Source organism: Cryptotermes secundus, unplaced genomic scaffold, assembly GCF_002891405.2.
Source record: "Cryptotermes secundus unplaced genomic scaffold, Csec_1.0 scaffold262, whole genome shotgun sequence".
NCBI classification, from domain to species: Eukaryota; Metazoa; Arthropoda; class Insecta; order Blattodea; family Kalotermitidae; genus Cryptotermes; species Cryptotermes secundus.
The window spans coordinates 198,213-221,348 of NW_019739214.1; the positions used below are offsets into that span (position 1 = coordinate 198,213).

The 23,136-nt window shown below is 37.7% G+C and overlaps 1 protein-coding gene across 6 annotated transcripts in view; it reads left to right on the forward strand.

The window, feature by feature from the left end:
• Window positions 1-23,136, forward strand: part of LOC111871673 — a 114,258-nt gene that overhangs the window by 74,410 nt on the left and 16,712 nt on the right. For 2 of the 6 annotated variants that reach the window (XM_023864928.2, XM_023864927.2), the window contains exons 6-17: window positions 739-844; window positions 2,240-2,538; window positions 5,644-5,958; window positions 6,296-7,547; window positions 7,914-8,434; window positions 11,581-11,805; window positions 13,265-13,558; window positions 13,842-14,012; window positions 14,635-14,898; window positions 19,382-19,631; window positions 19,891-21,617; window positions 22,320-22,517. In XM_023864928.2, the coding sequence (XP_023720696.1) occupies window positions 739-844; window positions 2,240-2,538; window positions 5,644-5,958; window positions 6,296-7,547; window positions 7,914-8,434; window positions 11,581-11,805; window positions 13,265-13,558; window positions 13,842-14,012; window positions 14,635-14,898; window positions 19,382-19,631; window positions 19,891-21,617; window positions 22,320-22,517 (5,622 nt within the window). The remainder of the gene's footprint in view (window positions 1-738; window positions 845-2,239; window positions 2,539-5,643; window positions 5,959-6,295; window positions 7,548-7,913; window positions 8,435-11,580; window positions 11,806-13,264; window positions 13,559-13,841; window positions 14,013-14,634; window positions 14,899-19,381; window positions 19,632-19,890; window positions 21,618-22,319; window positions 22,518-23,136) is intronic. The other 4 variants (XM_023864933.2, XM_023864931.2, XM_023864930.2 and 1 more) reach the window with 4 other exon arrangements.

A 23,136-nucleotide genomic window follows, 5' to 3' on the forward strand; every position in this document is an offset into this window, starting at 1 on the left:
CCGCCGGGTATTTTAACCCGCGTACTATGAGTCATGAGGTGGGAACGTTACCTCTAGACTACGGAGGCCGCTAGATATTACCTTAGTTTTACTTTTAGATATTTTAACATTCTAATTATTATTTCAATAAAGTTCACTTGATCTCAGGAGCTCATTTTCATCAGTTGGTACAGTAAGCTCTAGATTATATTTTACGATTATTCACACAGTGGTTGAACCTCATGGACTATCAAAAGCCATAGTAACACAGACACTGAGCTTCCACAACAACAAAAATGTAAATAATTAAATATAATTCTTATGACAAATTAATCTGGAGAATAATCTTCAATTATCTTATGCCTTAGTGCAATAAAGTCTTCTCAGATGGCCAGCCATATCCATTTGCTTTGACCAATCATCTGAGAAGACTGCATTCACTTGCTGTGAAAGCTGCAAGTCTTATAACGTACTTTACTACTTCTATGGAAATAGAGATGTGATGGAGAACAGTTATCAAGGACACCACATAAATTCAACTAAGTGTCTGATGGCAAGTAGTGCATTCAAGTAATGATGCAATAGCAGATTCAACAACAGGTTTCAACAACATCCAAGAATTCCAGTTAAATCACACAGAAATTCAAAGGTGGCAGAAGACATGAAGGAAGAAATATATAGGATGTTAACTGAAGACTATGGCCTACTATTTCTGTATGATTTCAAATATACAATGATGTGTTGTCTTGTTTAAACTAGGGTCCAACTCTGCCCAAGAAGGATTTCTCAATCAAGGATAAGATGGGAAGCTTGAAAAGGATGATGGGTGGCAGGCCTTTACCGCCCCCACCTAACAAATTCCAGAGTAAGAAGACTTTTCAACCCCTACAAGGTTTTACATGTACTGCTGTTCTGTTAGTTCACAGATAATGAAATATTCTGTACATAATTAAAATATTTCAGTATCTGTCATTGCAAAATTGTAGAACAGTTTATAAATAAGAATGAAATACTTAGGTTCAACCTAAATAGTGTTTGTGGTAGCCTGAAAGAAGTCGATTCCTTGCAAGAAATGCAAAAATATACAAGTCCTTAGCATTTAATGTGTCTTTTTAATGGAAAATTATGCAAGGAAATAAATGGTTCACCATCGCATGGCTTTAAGAATCTAGTTTTCTACACACCTATATACTAACAACTGCTGCCATGTTCTTACTCTTGAATGCAGCATTATTTTAAGTCTGATTATAAGAGTTTCAAAACTTCAAGTCTCAAGACCAGTGAATTATATGAACTAGTTAATGTTGTTGTTTGGTGTGTATTCCAGCTTCTCCAAAAGAAAACTGTAGATTGTAATTATACACTCTTACACAACTGCCCAATCTAAAGTGTTCTTGCAAAGAGTGGGGTGGGGTAGGGGGGGCAATGCACTTATAAATACACATACATTAACGGTTATTAATTGCAAGTTTACTTGTACATTCTTTCAAAAACATCAGTAGGTCCAGATTGTGGTCTTTTAGGTTGAGATACCATGTAGTTCTGTTGGTGGATAATGATACAAGGTGTGGCAATAAAGAAACCGGATTCATGCTCTAACCCTTTATTAAAAAAAAATCAGACAGTCGAAATGTTATCCCCTTCAATGTAGTCCCCTCCCCGATCCCTACACCGCTCCATGCGAATTTTCCACTGTTGGAAGCAGTGCTGCAGGTCATCTTGTGTTATGCTCTTCAAGAGTTGCGTCGCTTTTGCTTTCACTGCATCCACGGACTCGAACCTGGTCCCTTTCAGCGCAGACTTGATTTTTGGGAAGAGAAAAAAGTCGCACGGTGCTAGGTCCGGAGAATACGGTGGATGTTCCATCACTGGAATGTTGTNCAGAAGAACATGCTGCCTCCATCTTCAGGGTTGAAGTGTGTAGGTTGAGAAGCAGGCTTGGTTATATAACTAACACTTCAACACTAAAGATGGTGACACCATGTTCTTCAAAAACGGTCATTTCCACCAACAAGACTACACATTCTAACAACACAGAAGACCACAATCACCACCATGGAAACCTCTAAAATCTGTATTACTAAGTCTACTTCTTGCACAATCAAGTACTTTTACTTCCACATAGTTTAAAACTGCCACATCTTTGCAAGGAAAACTATAATAAGCATGATATCCTATGTATAGCAAATATTTCTGCAGATAATTGCAACAGCACACAAAGAGACATGACCCGACCTGTAGTACTTCTGATTTTTCCCAGCAGCGATGAGAGATGACTTTGACCACATGGTTCCAAGTCCTCCAACACTGAGTTCAGCCCCACCTGAGCAAACACACCAACCAAAACCACAAATGGCTGACCGTATAGGGACACTTCAACAGCGCTATCGTCAACATCAGGCTGCAATGAGGGGTACCACTCCCAACATCCCACTTACTGTTGTGGAAATGAACAATAAGCTGAGTGAAAATGAACGAGAAAATGAAACAAAGCAACAAAGAGCCAGAAGCAATAATATGGCCAACAACAGTTTAACAAACTTGCCTGACCAGCATCTAGTAAGTACTGGATCCAGCACTGTTGACAAGTTACAAAGAAATGCTACAATCATAATGTATAATACCCTAACTTGGAATGGAAGGGTCTTTAGGTTGCTTCAAATTGAATATCAGTGGTAACGTGAGGCTAAGATTGTTCATCACAGCCCTCACATAAACCACAGGACATAAAATGCATTCACTTCAGTTTATCTTGAAGGCCTAAGGAAAATATGAATTGTTTTAGGCTAATAATATTCATTTCACAGGGATTTAGTCAATGGACCTCTTCAATGCAAGATAGGTGTTACTATCAGCTCATATGACTGGACTGCAAAGGAGGAATTTCAATCAATACACAATATTTGCGAAAATGAAACAAATTTCAAAGAAATAAATACTTTGTAAGTTTTGAGGTTTTCACGACGATGGCTATGAAGAAAGTCGTCTTCTGGGTTTTGGCGCTGTGTATTCTTCGTTTTGGCCGACGTTTCGGAGGAACGTATCGCCTCCATCTTCAGAGCAGGTGAATGGCTTGTGAATGCAGAGAGCAGTAGCTGTAATGATTAGGAAGTGAAAGGCGCTGCTATATATACAAAGTAGGCCACCGTATCCAGTTTCACAAAACTGCCATAATCACCAGTAAGAGCCGTTACCTAGATCGCATAATCATGGAGGCCATTGAGATCGAGCTCCATCCGAACAACATGAACAAGGAAACAGGGTTCAGTCTCAACAAGTCATGGAAGCCTCTCATCTCTTCCTTCAAGAGAAATCCAACAAGCCACCCCAGTTCTTCGTCATGCCATTGACGTCAGTAGCCTGTCCCCAGCCAACCGGTTCTTCTTGTCTGACCGCAACCTCCTAGTGCTATTGACCTCAAGTTTCCTGGATTCACTGGACGTCCCCCCCCCTTAGCACACAACACCATATATGGCCTTAATCGCTCTCCACTGCTCCTATTGGTCTGCTCTCCCTAACCACCCCCCTGCCTACTTCGTAGGCCGAAACGTCGGCCAAAACGAAGAATACACGGCACCAAAACCCAGAAGACAACTTTCTTCAAATAAATACTTATTCACACATCTGTTACCTGAAATATTATACATTGTATAACCTTTGAGGAGAAATTGCAGTATCCTAAATAATAACCACTTAGAATCCTTAGCACACAGCATTTGCACCACTGCCCCATTCATATATTGTATTTGTATTTTATATGACTTTTTTAAATTTTCATACTTTAGTATGCAATAAAATCAAAGAAATACAAGGCCATTTGGCATGAATTCCTTTGTATCAATGTGTAAAAGGAGAACACAGAAATTCATGAAATTCAGTAGAGTTAGTAAATGTTGTACTGTCAAATCCAAGAAATGCAATATATTATATATAGCAATATACACAACTGGTAACTCATCCCATCAAAAGAATGGATCAAATATTACTCCACATACTTGAATCTACGGTTCAAATAATGAGGTACAATTAGAAGATTTGAGGTTTTCACGGCAGTGACTATGAAGAAAGCAGTCTTCTGGGATGTGGAGTTAGCCAATATTTAGGAGGAAGGTATCGCCTCCATCTTCAGGGCAGAAGGAAAAATAAGAAAATCCTCAAGCGAAGAGACAGTGAGAGCAGCCACACCATCGGTTTCTTCATAGAATTGGCCATTGAAGCTGAAGTATGAGGTGGTCAGGACATGATGGAAGAGTCTCAAAGATATCTTCTTCGAAATATCGTCCTAACAGATCCGTAGTATCCTTTATAGGCACCCTGGTGAAGAGTGACACTACATAAAAACTGACCATTATGTCATGGGGATTGACATGGAGAGAGCCCAATGTGTGGACAAATTCCACAGAGTTACTTACGTGGTGTAGACAGTTGCCAGTATATGTGCTCAGTAGGCCAGTCAAATGTTTGGCCAGGTGATAGGTAGGAGAGCCAATAGTGCTCACAATGGCCTTAGTGGAACATCAGGCTTGTGGATCTTCGGCAACCCGTAGAGTCTAGGTGGCCTGGAACCTTGAGGTCATAGCTGTTGGCAGACCTCCTCAGCAATCAGGGACTTTTTCAGGAGAAGAACAGTCTTGTGCTCTATGGCATCCGTAGGATCCTTCTTCAACTTCTTGTAGGCCTTGTCCACCAAGAGAGTGGTGATCTTTCAGTTGTAGTCTGACATATCCAGTACCACAGCCACATTACCATTGTCAGCCAGAAGGACGGTGAGCGCCTTATTGGCTTCTAAGGACCGAAGGGCTCTCCTCTCGGCACCAGTCAGGTTATCCTTGGGTTTGTGGGAGTTTTTGAGAATCCTGACTGTCTCCTGTCAGATCTCCTCTGCAGTCTCTACAGGCAAGGCCACTATCGCCTTCTCCACCCCGCACAGGATATCCTTGATAAGGACGGACACTGGAGCCACAGCAAAGTTGAGGCCCTTCCTCAGGGCTGAGAAAGTCGCTTCTTCCAATGCACTTCACTCAGATTGACCAAAGTCTTCTTGTTGTCAAGGGGGCTGGGTGGGTGCTGGGCCTCATGAAATCGTTGAAACTTCCTGCAGTGCCTGGCTCTTACGTCATCAGCGATGTGTAAAGCCTTCTCACTTGTGATGCGGTCGATCAGGTCCCAGTCATCGACGGACAAGTCCTTGGTCAAGCGCAGGTGTAATTTAAATAATTCTCTGGATACATCTAGCTCCCACCTGGTGTGGTGGATGTGTTCACGGAGCAAACAGAAGCTAGTGCATGTATAGATCCTGTTGGCAGCGTCAGAATTTCTTTGCTTGCAAAGTTTCTTATTTTTTCCTTCTACCCTGAAGATGGAGGCGATACGTTCCTCCGAAACGTCGGTTAACACCACATCTACACAGCGCCACATCCCAGAAGACTGCTTTCTTCATACTCAAGAATTTCCCAGCATTTTATGGGACCCAAAATTTCATTACTGTGTTCATAAGAGCCCTCCACAGGTCCCTATCCTGAACCTGAGCCCATAGAGAACATATTGGATTTGAATGTCTTTAATACTATTACTGCTTTTTGGGCAGTTTGTTCATTTAATGTCTGCTACTTTTGTCAAGAAATGTTTGAATAAACAGCCTGAAAGAACCTTCCTTGTCTACAGCCACCAAGCAGGGACAGTGGTTACCCAGACTGGGAAGCTGAACAATGGGGCCTACGAAACCGCTCAGGCAGTGTTTCTGGTTCATCTGGCATTGACATAAGCTCCAGGATGCGATATAATTCAAATGACATATCTGGCCTGGCGACATTATCTCGTCGTCGCACTAGTGAATTCCAGTCTCCACCATCAACTCCTGCTCAACGAAGTAATGGGTTTTTTGGAAGGGGCCTTACGCAGAGTAGCTCTGTAACTGATCTGCAGGGAATCGCGAATTATCCACCACAGCCACAACAAAGTTTCCACACAATGCAACAGGTAAAAATTTTTCCCATTTTCTTCATAAGTAATTAGTAAACCACAACACATACCTGAGAGATCTGATTAATGTTGAATGTAGAAAAGAAATAATAGTGAATATAGATTTTCAATGTTTATATGTTGGCACTAACAGAAGTTCCCAAAATATAAGAGGGAGTCTCTTCTTAAATTCATTTACTAAGACAAAATTGAATTATGTACCACAGGCTATATGTGACATATTATGAAACAATAATGAAATTAGAAAATATGACAAATTAGAAGTCTATACTGACATGTACTGTTATTCACTATGTTCATGTCCTCAAACCATTAAGATGCAAACATTTTTCAGGCCCAGTCTATGGCACATCTGAATTGTCCAAGTTGTCATCATGGCATGGTATGGATCTCTAATAACCCATGGGAATTTGGTGGCCCACCTGGAAGGACACCAAGCAATTTAAGTTTAAACATACCGGCTTCTGGTTATACTGGTGGAGATGGCAGTGGATTTGTCCCTGTGTGGGGTGCAGGTGTCAATAACATGGGTACTTGGCATGGCCCACCACCAGGAATGTATCCTACATCACCACCAGGAGGATATCCACTAGGCATGAGTGCATCACAAACCAGCATTAATGCACCTAACAGTAACATGCTTCCTCGAAACATGGGTCAGAATAACCGCAGACATTCATCACCTGCACACAGTACAAAGTCCACACAACAGCAGCAATGCAGGAGAGCTGTGTCCCCAGCACACAGTGTCAAGTCTACACAGATGCACAGGGTGACATCCCCAGCCCCAAACAACCATCAACAATACCACAGAGCTGAATCACCAGCAACTAGCATAAAATCACGGAAATCACAGACCTCAAGATTGAACGATTATCAGACACAGAAAAATGTAGCTACAGTGCCTCAGCATAAAAGCCATGAGCCTTCAGAAAGTTCTGGAGATGAATACTTCTCAAATGTCCAGAATGATGAACAAGTGGTTGATGATGATCTAGAAAAAGGGACTGATGAGGAAACACAGTTACCTCCGCCAAAACCAGTAATTCCTACACACCAGTGGGAATGTGAACACTGTACATATGTCAATCGTGCTGGCACCAGGGTTTGTGCCATCTGCTGCAAGACTCCAACAGGTCTACCACAGAAACCATCAACAGACTCACACCAACAACAACAACAACAACAACAACACCGACGTAGATTAAGACGAAATAATTTGGACACCAGCAGAATTACAAATAGTCTCAATACGCAAACCAGAAGCCAAAAAAACACAATCAATGGTTCAAGTTTCAGACGTGGCAGTGTAAAGAGCACCAAGAGCCGAAGTGATGCTGATTACAATGACACAGGCACCAGCAGGCAATGGCGTCACAGTGAATTTATGGTCAAGCGTGAGCCACAGCCTACAAGTGATGACTATAGCGACATTCCCTATGATGAGGGCTATGTTGTAGCACAGTTCAACAAACAACTGAGAATTACGCGTAAATCAGACAAAACTGTAGATGCTGAAGAAGATTCCTATGACGGTGTGCAATTGCGATCTTCAGATGTAGACTCAACTAACAGTAAAAGGAAAGGTAGGCCTTCCAGAAAAATATCATTTTGGCCTGGGACAAAGTTCCCACAGAAATGTTAAGACATTGTGTGAAAACTTGATATCTGGTACATTTTTAGACTCAAAGCTAAGAAATATTAATCAGTTTTTGTGGGCTAACATATCTTTATGACAAACAGAAATTGTATTGGATTATTAGCTCCTTATTCTTATCTAAGCATTTAAATTAGGTTCTCTGTGGATTAGTCAGAGTTTTATACAAACATTTTATTTTGTAGCTAAAATAATATATATTTATTGGAACACAATACATATTATTATAGCAAATTGTGTACAAAATTTTTCTCCACCTCATACATTCAAGCTAACAATCTAACCCATTTTATAGGGGAAATTCTGGAAGGTGCGAAGACATCTGAAATGGCGCAGACAAAATCTCGCCACAATGAATTAAGTGACTCTGTGTCTGAGACTAAATCTGTTCCATCTGCCCCTTCAGATATATTCACCACCACAACATCCTCCGACTCTCATTCTCAATTCTCAGTAGCAACACCACCTCCACTACCCATAGTTAATGATCAGGAGCTTTCTGCAACAAACAAAACTGTCAAGGAAATACCCAAACATCAGAGAAGTCGAGCTGCCACTCCAGCTGAGAAGACTACAGTGTCAACAGGAGTTGGACCATCACCTCCTAGAGAAATTCTGATATTAGAAAGTAAGCCAGTTCAGACAAGTGTCATGCCAACGGCCACTCAGTCTGTCACAGACACTCAGACAACAAAATCAAGCACTGAAATACAGAAAACAGAATCTAGTATCGAAAAAAATTCTGAAACTTCCAATAAATTTAAAGTGATGACATCTACTGGAACATCACCGCCACCACAAAGCATCTCAACTCAGGTAAGGTTCTGAAACAACTTAAGGTCCATTCTAACAAGAACTTCTTTTTATACATTATAAAAGTTTCTTTTTCTTTCAAATTTCTTCTTTCCTTTTGATGTCATTAACATTGATACATTTGAAATTAGTGTTCTGGAAGTGTGCATGATTTCTTTATTGCATGACTTGTTACAGTTAATTTTCCAGTAATGTCCTTATTGTTATAGATTATAGAATGTTTTGCATAATTTCATGAGAGAGACAAGTACAGAATTTAAAATACCGTGGCAGATCAGTGTAATGTTGGAAAAGAGAAAGGAAAAGAATTATAAATTTGTTTTCAGTTTGGTAACTATAAGCGAGAAATAAGTTAAGACTTTTTATTGTTTCAGATAAGCATGAAAGAGTAGGGCTCTGTCATTACTAAGCAACAAATTTTTATGAATGTGTGAAGATTTAGTTTGAAGAAAGACTGGAGTGAAAATTTTATTGAATTCTACAGACTTCATATAATTCTGAATTCTAGTAATCTTGAATTCTGATTATGAAACATACTCTAAACACCACTGCAATCACCATAATGAAGCATGTGTGCCACTGATTTCAATTCTGTTGAGTAAGAGATGCAAAGTTCGCATTGTTTTACCACTGTTTATAAATGGCTCATCCCAACTAACTCCATGGACCAAAATCCTTCTTGAGAAACTAACAGTAGCTCAGCTAGTGAAGAAATTCCCTTCCTATATGAACCTGACATTTCTTTATTGTGCTCATAAGAGTCTGCCATTGGTCCCTATCCTGAGCCAGATTAATGCAGTCAAACACCCTTCTGCTATATTTATTTAAGATCCATTTTAATATTACCTCCTTCCTATGCCTAGGTCTTCTCTTCATTTCAGCTTCCTGACTAAAATTCTGTATGCATTTCCCATTTGTCTCCAATGTGCTACATAGCCCAGCCATCCCATAGCCTATCATTCTAATAATATTTGGTCAAGAGTATAAATTATAAAGCACATTAGACAGATTTTAAAGCTGAGTTGTGTAACATTGTAATCCATAACGATATTTATCATCATTTATCACATACCATCAATGGTAAACAGCAAACCTAAGTGTGTTGTAATTGATGGCATATGAAAAATGATAAAAAATAGTTTCATTATGCAGCTTTCTCCAGCCATCAGTTACTTACTCCCTCTTAGGTTCAAACATGCTCCACATCACCATGTTCTCGGAAGCTCTTAATCTACACTCTTTCCTTAACATGACAGACAGACACTCTTACAAAATAACAGGTAAAATTAGAGTTCTGTATACTTTATTTATCTTTACATTTTATATAAGATGAGAAGATTAAGGATCTTTAACTGTTTGATGATTAGCATTCCTCAGACGCAATCTGCTCCTAATTTATTTGTGAATACATTACTGATTTGATAATGTTACTACTAAATATTTAACTTTGCAACAGTATATATAATACAAAATGTCCACCTCATTCAATTTTACAAATTTTGTTTTTTAATATTGTAAATAAGGCCAAGAATGGTAAGGAGATCTCCATTATATATGTATCTAACATTACAAGTAAAATGACTGTTCTGACTGATTCTGTCCAATGTCTTCTTCTTCCAACGGTGCACTATACGTGCATAAGCACATGACATATACACATTCGCACACAAAAAAGTCAATTAGGTTCCAGAAACAGTCTGCAAAAATTAACATGAAACTCAATTAGCTACAGGTAAGATATAGATATATATTTTTTTTAGTTTGCCATTAACATGTTATTACTAAGGTAGCATCTTAGAGAAGCCCGTATGTTAAATGTGCTGATGACAACATGACATTCTTATGTTTCATATCATACAGAAGTACTGTCTATGCACCCAAATACTACATACTGAAAACTTCAATTTAAAATAAATTTGGCTCAAAATGTATTCCAAAGAAACTTATTAAACAGAAAACTTAATGGGAAAAGGTAACACAATCTGCCACAGCACATGTTCCGGCAAGCTATATTTATGCTTATGCAACTAGTCCATTTACTGCAGACAAATTAATTCACTGTCCTTCATCAAAGGTCCTCCTTATAAATTGCTGTAAATTGAAACTGTAAATCCAAACCCCACTTCCACATTCTGTGACAAAAAAACATCATGTATGGTTTGAAGTTTTCACAAGAACTAAAAGCAATGAAGTCTTACTGGGCAATCATCTGGTCTCAGTGAGCGAGCATTGTCTTTAGTTGGACTGTGGACAGTAATGCTGGACCTTGCCAGAAGCCTACTTATCCTGCTGAAATGATCTGCATATAAAGCATAGTAGTCACCTGAGCCAGTTTCCAGTAATGTAAAAGTGATTCTGGTCTACCACTGTACACAACCATTCTACCTTAAAATCTTCTTGAGATACAAAATTTCCTCATCCAGACTTTCCAGATGACACATTTTCTTGGCCCATCTAAAGAGTGCTGGGAGAACAGCACACTGTTGCAAAGGGCAATGCTTAGAAAGGACATGTAAAAGAGTATGTGTTGGCTTCTCCACAGATCAAATGAACCACAGAATCATTGGGCTCCCTCTTTACCAGAACAACAAAGAATGGTGGCAAGCTATCTTCTTCCGTTTCTATCATGAACCTCAAGTCTGGATGATGTTGCTGAAATGTCTAGGAAACCTCCCTAGTTCTTCCATGCCACAGGGCCCTTGATAATGGACACAGATAGTCTTTGAAACAGTGAATCGTAACCACATGTCCACATGGCTGACTGCCCAAGAAGACTTCATCAAAAATATATTTTATTAATAAAGTAGGCCATGATTTGTTTTGACAATTCTCTGATCATCACAACCACACCAGAAATCTGTCTATATTAATAATTAATAAAAAAAAAATAATATTGGTATTTGGTTCAAAGAAGTGAAACCCACAAATTTTAAACTAAGAGCAGTTTCCAGGTGTAGACATGCAGTAGTGTTCAGTAAAAGTTATACTATAATCTATAACTAGGAAGGAAATAATGAGGATATAATTAACACCCTTTACAACTCTCAAAACCTTTACTTTTGAATGACTAATTCACTTGGATCACTAATCAGAAGCTTACTGATGTATAAGAGAGCTACAGGTACAGGCACCTGGTTTCTTATTAACAGACATATGAAGCACCTCTGAAAGCGATGAGCATGTCAGGGCAAAGTGATGCTGCCACATTACCAGGCCACAGGCATGAGCAGGAGGAAATGCATAAGCCAGCACAAAGGCTGAAACGCGCCATGTCGTTGCATATGAGCACACAAACAGCTGATGACACCTGGGGAAGTACTCCTCACTACCTCTTCCGCTCACAAAGCCGACAGTCACTCATGAGTGATGCTCAGGTATGCCTCACTAACACATACTGCTTACTATACAGGCTGCTAAATTTCTTCTGCTCAAGTCTATCAAGGGATCATGCCTTCCTCACAATACAGACAAGTTGCTGTTAAAAATTAAAACTATTCTCCATCTACAAATCCAGGTTAGTGCATTTATTATCCAGCATGGCTCTTATATTTGCTCATACATATTTCACACTTCTTTTAACATATACTTTATACTTTAAAATTAAAGTGCAAGGCGTACTTCATTGTGATCTTGGATTATGCCCTCACAAGAAAATGTCTTATATCTTTCAAACTTATTACTATTTTAAGGTTTTAGGTTGAAGTAAAGGGCCAATGAATTATACATGACATAAAAATAATAAAAAAGCTTTTCTTCTTCAGGTAAATTATTTTCTTTTGAATATTATATCACTTTTAGTTTGAATGCCGAAGTATGGTCTGATGATTTGTGTTGAAACATATTCAGAATGATCTGAACTATTACAATAATGAGACTACTGATGGCTCAACTCAATGAAACTAAGTGTGACAGCAATGAACCTCACTGAATATTTAAATGATTAACCAACCACTGCAAAAAAAAAAAAAGATCTTATTGTAGACAAAAAACTTTTGAATTATATGTGCAACCACATACTTTATGTTAAGATTTTGATTTTAAGGCTTATTTCATTTATTCAGAGAACAAATTTAAACATATTTCAATTTTCCACATTTAGAGGGATTGTTGGTAAAATTTACAAGATAATCGAAAAGATTGTCAAGCAAAGAAGGGAATAGACAGCAAAAACAAATATATTACTGCATGATATGAAAAGATGTGCTGAAAATTATGATTCATGTATTCTATTATGTAAGATTGTATTAAAATGGATATTTTTCAACATGAGAACTATATCAAGTGATGAAGAATGAAATATAGATAACACAGTAAACCCAATTAACACAATTACAGATTGAAACCAAAAAATCTGTAAAGATCCTCAATATGTTTATTTTTAAAATTATAATTAAAAGTAAAAAGGCATCTTAAAAATAACTTTCTAATTATATCAATTTAAGGTGACTATCAAGCATAACATTCTTTGTTACAGATTTATAATCACTTGTACTGTTTCACCTATCAAATACACGTAGAATGAATAGCCCTGTTACAAGTTTTAGTTCCATATTATTATAAATACTAAACTAATAAAACCTTTTATCACATCATTAGTACAGGAAGAGTTCAACTGTCAAACATTAGTACAACATATTCTCTAAGTCATTTATTTGGCAAAGTGTTGTCAAATAAGTGAAGAAACAGCATACAGGAATCTATGTGAAGTAAGCACATTTTATTATAAGTATATGACAAACAGTTTTCAAAACCTGAATATGATGGTATACAAGTATACTGCAGATTTATCTTCTTTATTACACAGCTTCAAGAGCAATAATGATTATGTTGCAGAGTCTGCCATTATCACCTTCAAGGGACACAAGTCCTGTTCGGTTTGGAGGCAGATTTCCTGATGATGACATGCTTACGTTTCGAGAGCACAACAACCTTGGTTCATATTTTGGTGGACCTTCCAATGATCTTAGGAGAGATGATTTTCAAGAGGGAAAACACCATTCATCCATGGACCACAAAAGAATCTCAGACTCAACCAGGAGTCACGTTGATATTCACCATAATGACCAATGGGAAAACAGGAGAACTTCTTTTCCTGCAGAGTCTCCTGGATATAATAATTATTTAAGGGTGTGGCAAGATTACACACACATATTTATGGAAGATTCATTTCCATTGTACGATCAATGTACATATTATTTCCATTATCTATTAAGCCACATAAACATCATTACTAAACGATGGACATATTCCATATTTTATCCACAAGGAAGTAATATTTAAAGGTCTAATTTCAAAATTACTAAGGGAAGAAAAGGTGTGGTTTTCAGTGTCATTACTGTTAGTCTAATTAGTTTATACATATAAGGGGAAACTGCTACATTTCCTTTGAATCACTTTATCTTGTCCATAGCCTGAACGTGCAGGACGTCGCCACAGCATTGGCAGTCGTGCTGGGTCCCAACCCCCAGAAAGTCAACTTGGGATGAATCGACAAGACTTTTTTGCCTTGGAAGATTTAGTACAAAGGCAACGTACAGAAGCAATGAAAACTCAGGGTCTTGAACTAGTCAGGTTGCTCAGGGTAAGTAATATAATAAGATAATCAATTCAGTGATCTCTCATACAGAGAGCTAACTACCATGTATGTAAGAAAATATTGCTTTAGAGCAGCGTCATTATTACTAGCATTGTTTTGTCATAGATCTAAATACTTTGGTAATGTATTTCATAATTTCCCTCATCCATATAATCAAAGTATTACATCATCTTTTACCATGCATCATAAAATGGATCTTAGAGAAACAGAATATAATGAAGTGGACTGAACTTATTTGGGCCAGGGCAAGAGCCAACGAACTCTTGTGAAAATAGCAATGAAATTTGGAATCCATAAAATGTGGATATTTTCTTGACAAACTGAAAAACTATCAACATATTAACAAGAACTGTGCTCCATGAAGTTAGTTAATTTACACATAAATATATTATGCAGTAGCATAAATGGCAAAATACACATCTAAGATGAGTGCTAGTAACAATTATATGTTATTGTTCTCTGATATCATAGAAATATCTTGTGTAACAGACAGATATCAGTTAAATTTCTGATACCATTCAGTTACCCACAGAAATCTAAAAATGCAGCTCCTATTTGCTGTTCTCAATGGTGTCATGTGTAACATTGTGTTGTGCTTTTCACCTAGGAAGCTGAACAGCACAGCTTCACACCTGAAGACTTGCAGGTGGCAATGAACCATTGTGGTGATAAGAATCCAATCGACTGGCTGAAGGAGAACTGGCGCAACATGATAGACACAGTGGTCACACTGGCAACTAACTATGGCCATGAACGCAAAGAAAACAACATTGGCACCATATCAGTTCCTGAAGCACGTGACGCCTTACGTTTGCACAGGGGAAATGTGTGGGCAGCAGTCACTGAGTGTGTTGAGCAACGTCAAAAAAAGGTATTACTAGCCAATCAATGACTTCTGCAATTATGAATAAAATGATTCATCTTCATCCCATACATAAAAACCTAATGTATCCTAATGAAATTCCAGGTTAAAATAGCCAAAGTACAAAAATATACAAATATTATGAGTACCAAAAATTAAAACAAGTTTTAAAGATAAATTTACTCTCCTAGCTAGAATACAACAGTGCTCAACAGCTCCCTCAACAAAATCAGCCTCCATTGTTGACTCATTCCTTATGAATACACATCATACATAACAGAAACAAATATTCATCATCCATGATAGACATCAACCACGTCCTAACATGTCAAGTGGTGCTGAAGGATCCTTCAATAGTGCAATCTGTCACATGGAGTGACAGGCATATGCGAGGTGTGCTATGTACTGAAGGTTAAAATGTGTTCACATGTTTAAGCAGTTAACCGGCATCAATGCCTTTATCTGAAACTCTCCAAAATTCATACCAATATCGTGCTTCAGCTAGCAAATTGTCAAGTAAGTTTCCATACATTTTGTATCCTTTTTGCAATTTCCATGTACCCAGCTACTGACAAGTTTCAAAGGTTTTCAAATGTAAGTAAGAAAGCATCAAAATTACTTTCTGAAAAATGGCTTTAATATGCTACTGATGGTGAATCATGATATTCTTTGTAAATACTCTTCTTGTGTATCAGTAGGAATGCTAGTTTGATGTTTTAACCATTCTGCTGAGAACAGAAAAGTTAATTTCACATGCAGTTTATCAACACCTGATTCTGCCAACTCAGAGAATGTACTGAATTCTTGTACAGCATTTTCCCAACAAACTCAGAACTTTTATTTCAAGTCAAACATTCAATATGCTTTAATGTGAAATGCAATTATAAGCCTTACTGCTGCAGATTACTGTTAACAGGACTGAACTACAAAAAATATCCTGAAATGGCACAAACACGACTTATGAAAACTGGTTAATGTGTTGCATGAAGCAACTGAAATAACTGACTTCTGGTCAAGTTATTAAAATTTTCAGACAGCCTTTCCAAATCATTCATGATAATCATAAAATTCTCAGAAAAGACTCTGATGCTCTTGTATTTTTTTGACAAGTGTGTTGCACAGTGAATTGGCATGTTTAGGATCATAGTCCTCTAAAGAATTCTCTCCATAAAAAAAATACATCTTTCACAGAATCAATACCATTCCGCCTTTCAGCCAAACCATTTACGTCATTAGTAACAAGACTCGTTCAATGACCACCCAAACAGAAAAACAAAGCATTTGGATATTTGTTCTTTATATGGTGCTGAACTCCTCCAATCCATTCTTCCATTGCTGAACAGCCATCTTAAGCCTCGATACACTAGTCTTCAGTCTGTTCACGTCAAAATTGTAACCTGACATAGCATGGACAACAACAAATGAAATAGCCTCCATTGAATGATCATTAATAGGTACAAATCCAAAGAATACATCTCCAGCACACCTGTTTGTCAGCTCATTTTGCCTCATGTCTTATTCCAACTGATAGCTGCTTAGAAGCTTGAACAGCTGTTGCTCTGTCAGCCAGAACTGCTACCTTCAACTTCTGACATCAAAATGCCTTTAGAACTAGGCAGCACATTTCAAAGTATTTCGTTCTGGACTTGATGAGTGGTATGAGAGATCCTTGGGGACCCTCTGCAAGTGTTTCTTTAACAAATTGTCACCAGACTTTATTCAGAATCAGCTAAGGCCACTGAAGACTGCAGTGTCATCTGTTCTTCTGTCCAGAGGCTGATCACATATTCCACAAAATATAATACCTGAAATGACTGCAATAAGTGTCTTTTTGTTGTCTGAGTGTGTTTAGAAATGCATCAGCATTGATGGCTATATGTGTCTTCTTGCTGATTTGGACCTCATTGTAAGTAACATTTTTCCCCTGCCTGGAAACACTTGGAGTTTCCATGTTAACAACTACAAAGAGTCATATACCCATTCTGAAACTAAAATTCACCCTTCAATACAATTTTACACTTAGTTCAATTAGCGAATGTATGCTTAACACAAGTAATTTCAATATTACTTGCACGATTTCTTACTTTCCGACATCAATATGAACTCTGAGGGACAGGCTAACACTTTTATTGCATAGCAAACACACACTTTAAGTACTCAAGAACTAATATACTGAAAGAATTGTTCTACCAGTTTCAAACACAGCACATAGTCTACAGACAACATAATTCAGTTTGCCAGCACTTAATAATAATTGTTGCCATTGTTGTATAACTGTATATTACCATAAAATACCTAACCTGTCACTGTAATGATCATCAGTAAAGCACTACAGAATATTAACATTCAAGAAAAGTGACTTCAGTACAAGAAATATCTTGCGGTACCTAAAAACTTTTGTTGACATTGGTATGAAACAATTATAAGTGTCATGCACATATAAAGTATTAACACTCCATGATAAATGCCTGGCATATGGGAATTCTCAGGTTTCAAAGCACTACTTCAATCATCAGAAGTAAAAAGAGTTTCATTTGAAATTCAACAACAAATATCCATAATGAAGTAAGTATAGTATATTCTTCTCAAGCGGTTAGTCGCTGGCTTCCCACCGCGACAGCCCGGATTCGATCCCGGGTCTGGTCAAATGGGATTTGTGGTGGACAAAGTGGCACTGGGGCATGTTTTCTCAGAGTACTTCGGTTTCCCCTGCCAACCTTCATTCCACCAATTGCTCCACAATCTCCCTCACCTATCATCATCTGGGGCTGGTATAATAGGCCAGAAGTGGCCGCAGTACAAGGGACTTAGTCCCACCCCACTAGCAATAATAAAAATAAGTATATATTCTTTGTAAATTCCAATCTGAATGCTTAATGTTTGAACTAAAATGTGAGAACTATAAAAGGCAACAACTGGTGTGAATGACAAACATTTAAGCCAAGTAAGAATAGGCTGTACATAACTAGCCACTTACGTGTTCCAGCTGCTTCCAAACTTACAGCTCAGACCTCAACAATAAATACAGTCTGCAGGTCTATCTATATTTCAATACAGAGCTCTACATCTCTGGGGAAACCATAAAAATATCTTAAATTGCCTGACCATAAATCTGTGGGCAAATTTTCTGCCCCCCACACCCCCAAGGAAAATTTCCTGCCAGTACCATGGATGTAATGCCATGTATTTTGGTAGATAGGTATCAACGTTTTGAAGGAACCTGTTGCCTCTGTCTTCAGTGGAGAAGTTGGAGGAGGCAGATTCCTCCAAAACATTTGAATCTACCTACCAAACCACATGGCATCATATCGTAATCTTTAGTCACGACGATGAGGACTTGAACTCTCGTAAAAGAGCCACTCTTTGCTTATGTCAATTCCATTCACATCTGCATTCTGAAGCCTCTAGATTAATGCCATGTCACTTGTGCAGATGTAAATGATATGCAAATTTGTAGATCATGAAGGTATAACATGTAAAGTAACATGTCTACCTGTTTAAAAACAAAGTTCATTTTCTTTCAGACCTGAAACCATGCACATATACAATTTCATTCCAGTGAAATTTAGTAATTTTGCAAAAATTTTTATGTATAGAATCAGTTGGTCTTGGGATACAAGTGAAAACACATACACCCCTGTGTGAGAACATGCTTACATAAATTTAATTTTATATGTGAAGGTTAGTTAAAGGAATATCTAATCAATCACATCAACATAAAAAATTTATCAATGCTCATTTTGCACATTTCACATTCATTCTACTGGTTAAATAGTACATTATTCCTTCAAGCACGACCAATTTTGCCATCAATTTTTATACTGTCCCCTTTTTTTTGAAATCAATATGTCAATAACAATCATTTTTATTTTCACAATATGCACTACATATATACATTACTAACAGAAAATCAAAAGAGGTGGCAGAATGATGTAGGAAATAGTATTTGTATAGTACTGATGTGGCCAAGACATTCCTTTATAATGTGTGTGTGTGTGTGTGTGCACGCGCGCACAGGTGTGTGTGTGTTTGTGTGTGTGTGTGCGCGCGCGGGGGTGCGTGTGCGTGTGCGTGTGTGTGTGTGTGTGTGTCTGTGTGTAGAAAATGCATGTTTGAATGAAAGGTTATGGAGTGGTGCTCCATTTAGGATAAGTGGAAGGAACATTAGTTATATCATGAAAAGACAGCAATGTCAGTACTGCTACAAAGGTGATATAAAAATCAAGAACAACATCATGGCCACTATTTGATAAATGCACTTTTCCAGCAAATTTCTGTAGGGATAGGATAGGTAATAAAAAAAAATACTAATAGCTGGTACCAGCCGAGATTTGAACTAGGTACTAAATACAAGACCAGTGCCCCACTTACAGCTAACCTATTCATTATACTCGTAATTATTTTTACTATTCACAATAAGCTAAGTGTGAGTAGCCAAATATTTGACTCCTTGTCTGAAATTATATATTACCTATATTGTGCTTTTTTACAGTATGCAGATTTGTTGTCACGTGGAAATTTTACAAGAGAGGACATTGTAACTGTACTAACAGCAAATCATGGTAACACAGAAGCTGCTTATCTCGAGCTCAGTAAAACTCAGCTTAAACCATTCCTCATGAGGATCTGGGGGCCTCCAAACGGAACAGAAAATGAAAGTGGGAATATTAATGCAGAGAATACTGGGGTGAACACTAATGAAATACCAAATGCTGTAGCCAATAAACACCCTGAAGATGAAGGTAATTATCAAGTTATAATGATACAGGTAGTCTCCAAATTATACCAAGAATGAGTTTCTATAAACACTGATTTACATCAAAACAATATTAATGTGCAATTGTTCAAAATACAACGAAAAACTAAATTCACATCCCTGCTGGTTAACAATGCAAAACAAAATTATGTAAATAGGAGACTACCTGCAACAACAACAACAACAACAACCGCCTCAACATTTGATACGAGTAACTCATTTGTTGTAATTTCTCTCCCACACAGATGACAATATATCAGTAACAGACTTTGTAGATGCACATTCTGATACGGAATCTGATGAAGCAATTATTGACAACAAAAAAGCGGTGAGTGATAAATCTGAATCAGTCCTTCCAGATGAGCCTTCAAGTTTGGCGACTGCAGTAGAGATCAGTAGCTCTGCAAGTTTAAAGGGAAGTAATGTTCATATAGGGACAGTCAATTTGGGGCAATGTGAAACTCAGGTATGTGACAAAGATCCAGTCAAAGATGAGGACCAGCAAATTCCTGCTGAATTTTCTTCAGTAGATGAAGGAGTGATATCTAAAGACCAAGCATTCCAGATGCTGTTGAATGTGCTGACAGGCAATTATTCAGGCATTCCTCATGCAAAAGCATTCAAAGACTCAATAATGGCTGCATTCAATCAGAATAAAGCACACCAAGCAAGTTCAACTCCACAACAAGAACCATCTGAGGCTTCAGGAGAAATAGGTAGCATCACAAATTCACAATCAGTTTATGAAAAGGATTATTTATTTGAAATACCTCCAGATAAAAAGATGGCAGCTGAATCAACAAGTTTTCAAGAAGACACCACAGAAATAGATAAAGTACTCCATGAATCACATGCACATCAAGAAATTTCTAAGCCTTTTCCTGAACATAATATCACAGTAGAAAGCAAACACAATGAACCTGATTCCACAGTGAAACAATGGAGTCTAAAACTGGAATCTGCCAGAATCGTAGATAATGATAGTATTCCAGTTAATGAAAGTTCAGACATCACTGCCAATCCGATGAAAACAGAATCGTTACCTATACAAACCTCTGTAGAAAGAGTCAGTGACAAAGATGACCAATATCACAATCCAATTGTAGAACCATTACAACACGAACACATACAGAAAGAAAGTCTACAGAATATAGTACAAAGTGCACCCTCATTTCAAGAGCACTGTGCAGATGAAGATGACGATTATGAAGAATATGTAACAAATGATGAAATGGAGGAAGAAGATTATGAGGAAGAGGATGAAGAAGAAAATGAAGAAATAAAACTGATACTGGAAAATATGAATGCAGTTAGTGAATCACCAAAATTCTCAAAAGATCATGAAAACATTCTGAGCCTCCATGATAAGAAGACTGAAAATATGCTGGTTTTAAAAGCAGCACATGAAATTTTAACAGATAATATAGTAGCTTCTCTCCCATCTAAACAAGCAGAAATAGAAAATTCTTTCACCTTGATGTCAGTAAAAAGCGCTGACGTATCAACTCCAAGTCCCCAAAGAATGGGGACAGAAGATCCATCACATTCATCAAGATCCATGACAAATGATATAACTCCTTCTACCAATGCAGAATCTTTCCATACTGTTTCATGCGCATTTACTTCCATGGATGCGAAAGCCCCAGTTCCTCCTAAACGTAAATCAGCAAAGGTCAACAGAAATCCACCAAGTGTCAGTACACATACAACTTCAAATAACAATGAAGCTATAATACAAAATGGTACTACAGCTCAAACTCAGTCAAGTTCTTCTCAGTTAGAAGTCCTCCATTCAACAAATAGTGATAATCATTTATATGCCTCTATCAAAGAAAACAGTATCACAGCCAATGAATATCTGCAGCCCACAGCATTTCATTCTGTCAATAATGAAAGCTTCAAAAAGCCGGATGAAGTCACAAGCCCCATAGCAGACGTATCTAGCACAGTTACAGATCAATTCCAGTTTGAGGTGAGCTGAACATAAATCCAAATCTGAAATTTATTCATAAGGACAATAACAAAAACATGGAAATGACCATTACATTTCAAAACTTTATGGATAAATGTCAGAGCAGTACTCGCGTGTCAAAAGGTTATGAGTAAAACTGCTGAATTTTTCACTTGTTTTGTACCAAAGAACATGAAATACATTACAAAATTACTTATGTAATGTATTTAATTTATCATGTTGTAATTATGTCTGCTGAAGTACCTGATATTTTTTCTCAAGAATTTCATTTTATACCATGAAATTTGATGACTTCAAATTAGAATTCAACAAACTTAAGCAAAAAGTCACCAAGTAGCAGGAATCTTTGTTTCTGTACAATTCTGTTTATATTTAGTCTAAATATGCAATATTTAAAGGTGGTTTCTCTGTACATAGTAGTTTGCCTAATACTTTTATGACTTTTCTCAGCTTGGGAGATTATCAGTGTCTTACAGCCCTCCACTTTAAAAGTGGATTCAGGTATTGACATGCAAGTAAAATCTTGTGTCAAGTAATTTGGTAATTTTTACCAAAGTAAAACTACACTGCTTTATTTGTTTCTGCCTAATGTCCTTAAATATTTCTTCATACAATGAAGAAGAATGGTAATTCATGAATATACAAATTACTTACATGTTTCTGTTTCCACCAATTCCCTTCCCTGTTTCCTCCACTCTGCAGCGTCAGGTACGGAGATTTCTTGCTGAGGGATTGGTGAAAACATATGAACAGGCTGAGCTAGCTGTGAAACTGATGGATCTAAAGTTTGAACAAGATGAGGCACTGAATGCAGCTCAAGAATGTAGCACCCTAAATGCAGCTCTATCATTCCTGCAACAAGAGTGTGAACTCTGTACTGGAAAATACCCTATGAAGCAGGTCAGTGCAACGCTGAGTACCAGCAGAATAATTTACCTCTCTTTTAGCACAATATATTGTGTTGAATTTTATATGAATGGATGTCAGAAAGTGTTTGCAAGTACAAATATCTGTTTCATTATATTTTAAGGTTTCAGTTTTAAAAATATATTTGTGCTTTGTAGCTCAGTGTTGTTACCTGCTTTATCAATTGACTAGGTCAGTTGGGTTCTAACAGGAAAAGAAGATATCTCATTTACAATTTCATGAAGATACAATATTCATGAAACAACAATGGCTTAATGAAGGATTAAGATGAAGGTAAAGCTATCCCTGTAACAGGCCATGAAGGCCCATAGGGTGACCTTCTGGCTTGCAGCATAGTGCTTCAACCAATTAACGCTATCGCTGAGGCACTATGCTACAAGCCAGAAGGTCACAGGTTTGATTCCTAATGAGGTCACTGGATTTTTCAATTGACTTCATCCTTCCAGCCGCACTATGGCCCTGGAGTTGACTCAGCCTCTAACAAAAATGAGTACCAGGAATCTTCCTGGGGATAAAGGGTGGCCGGTGCAAATGGCTGACAACCTCACTGCCATCTGTGAGCTGACTGTCTAGAAAATGTGGAAGCCTCGAT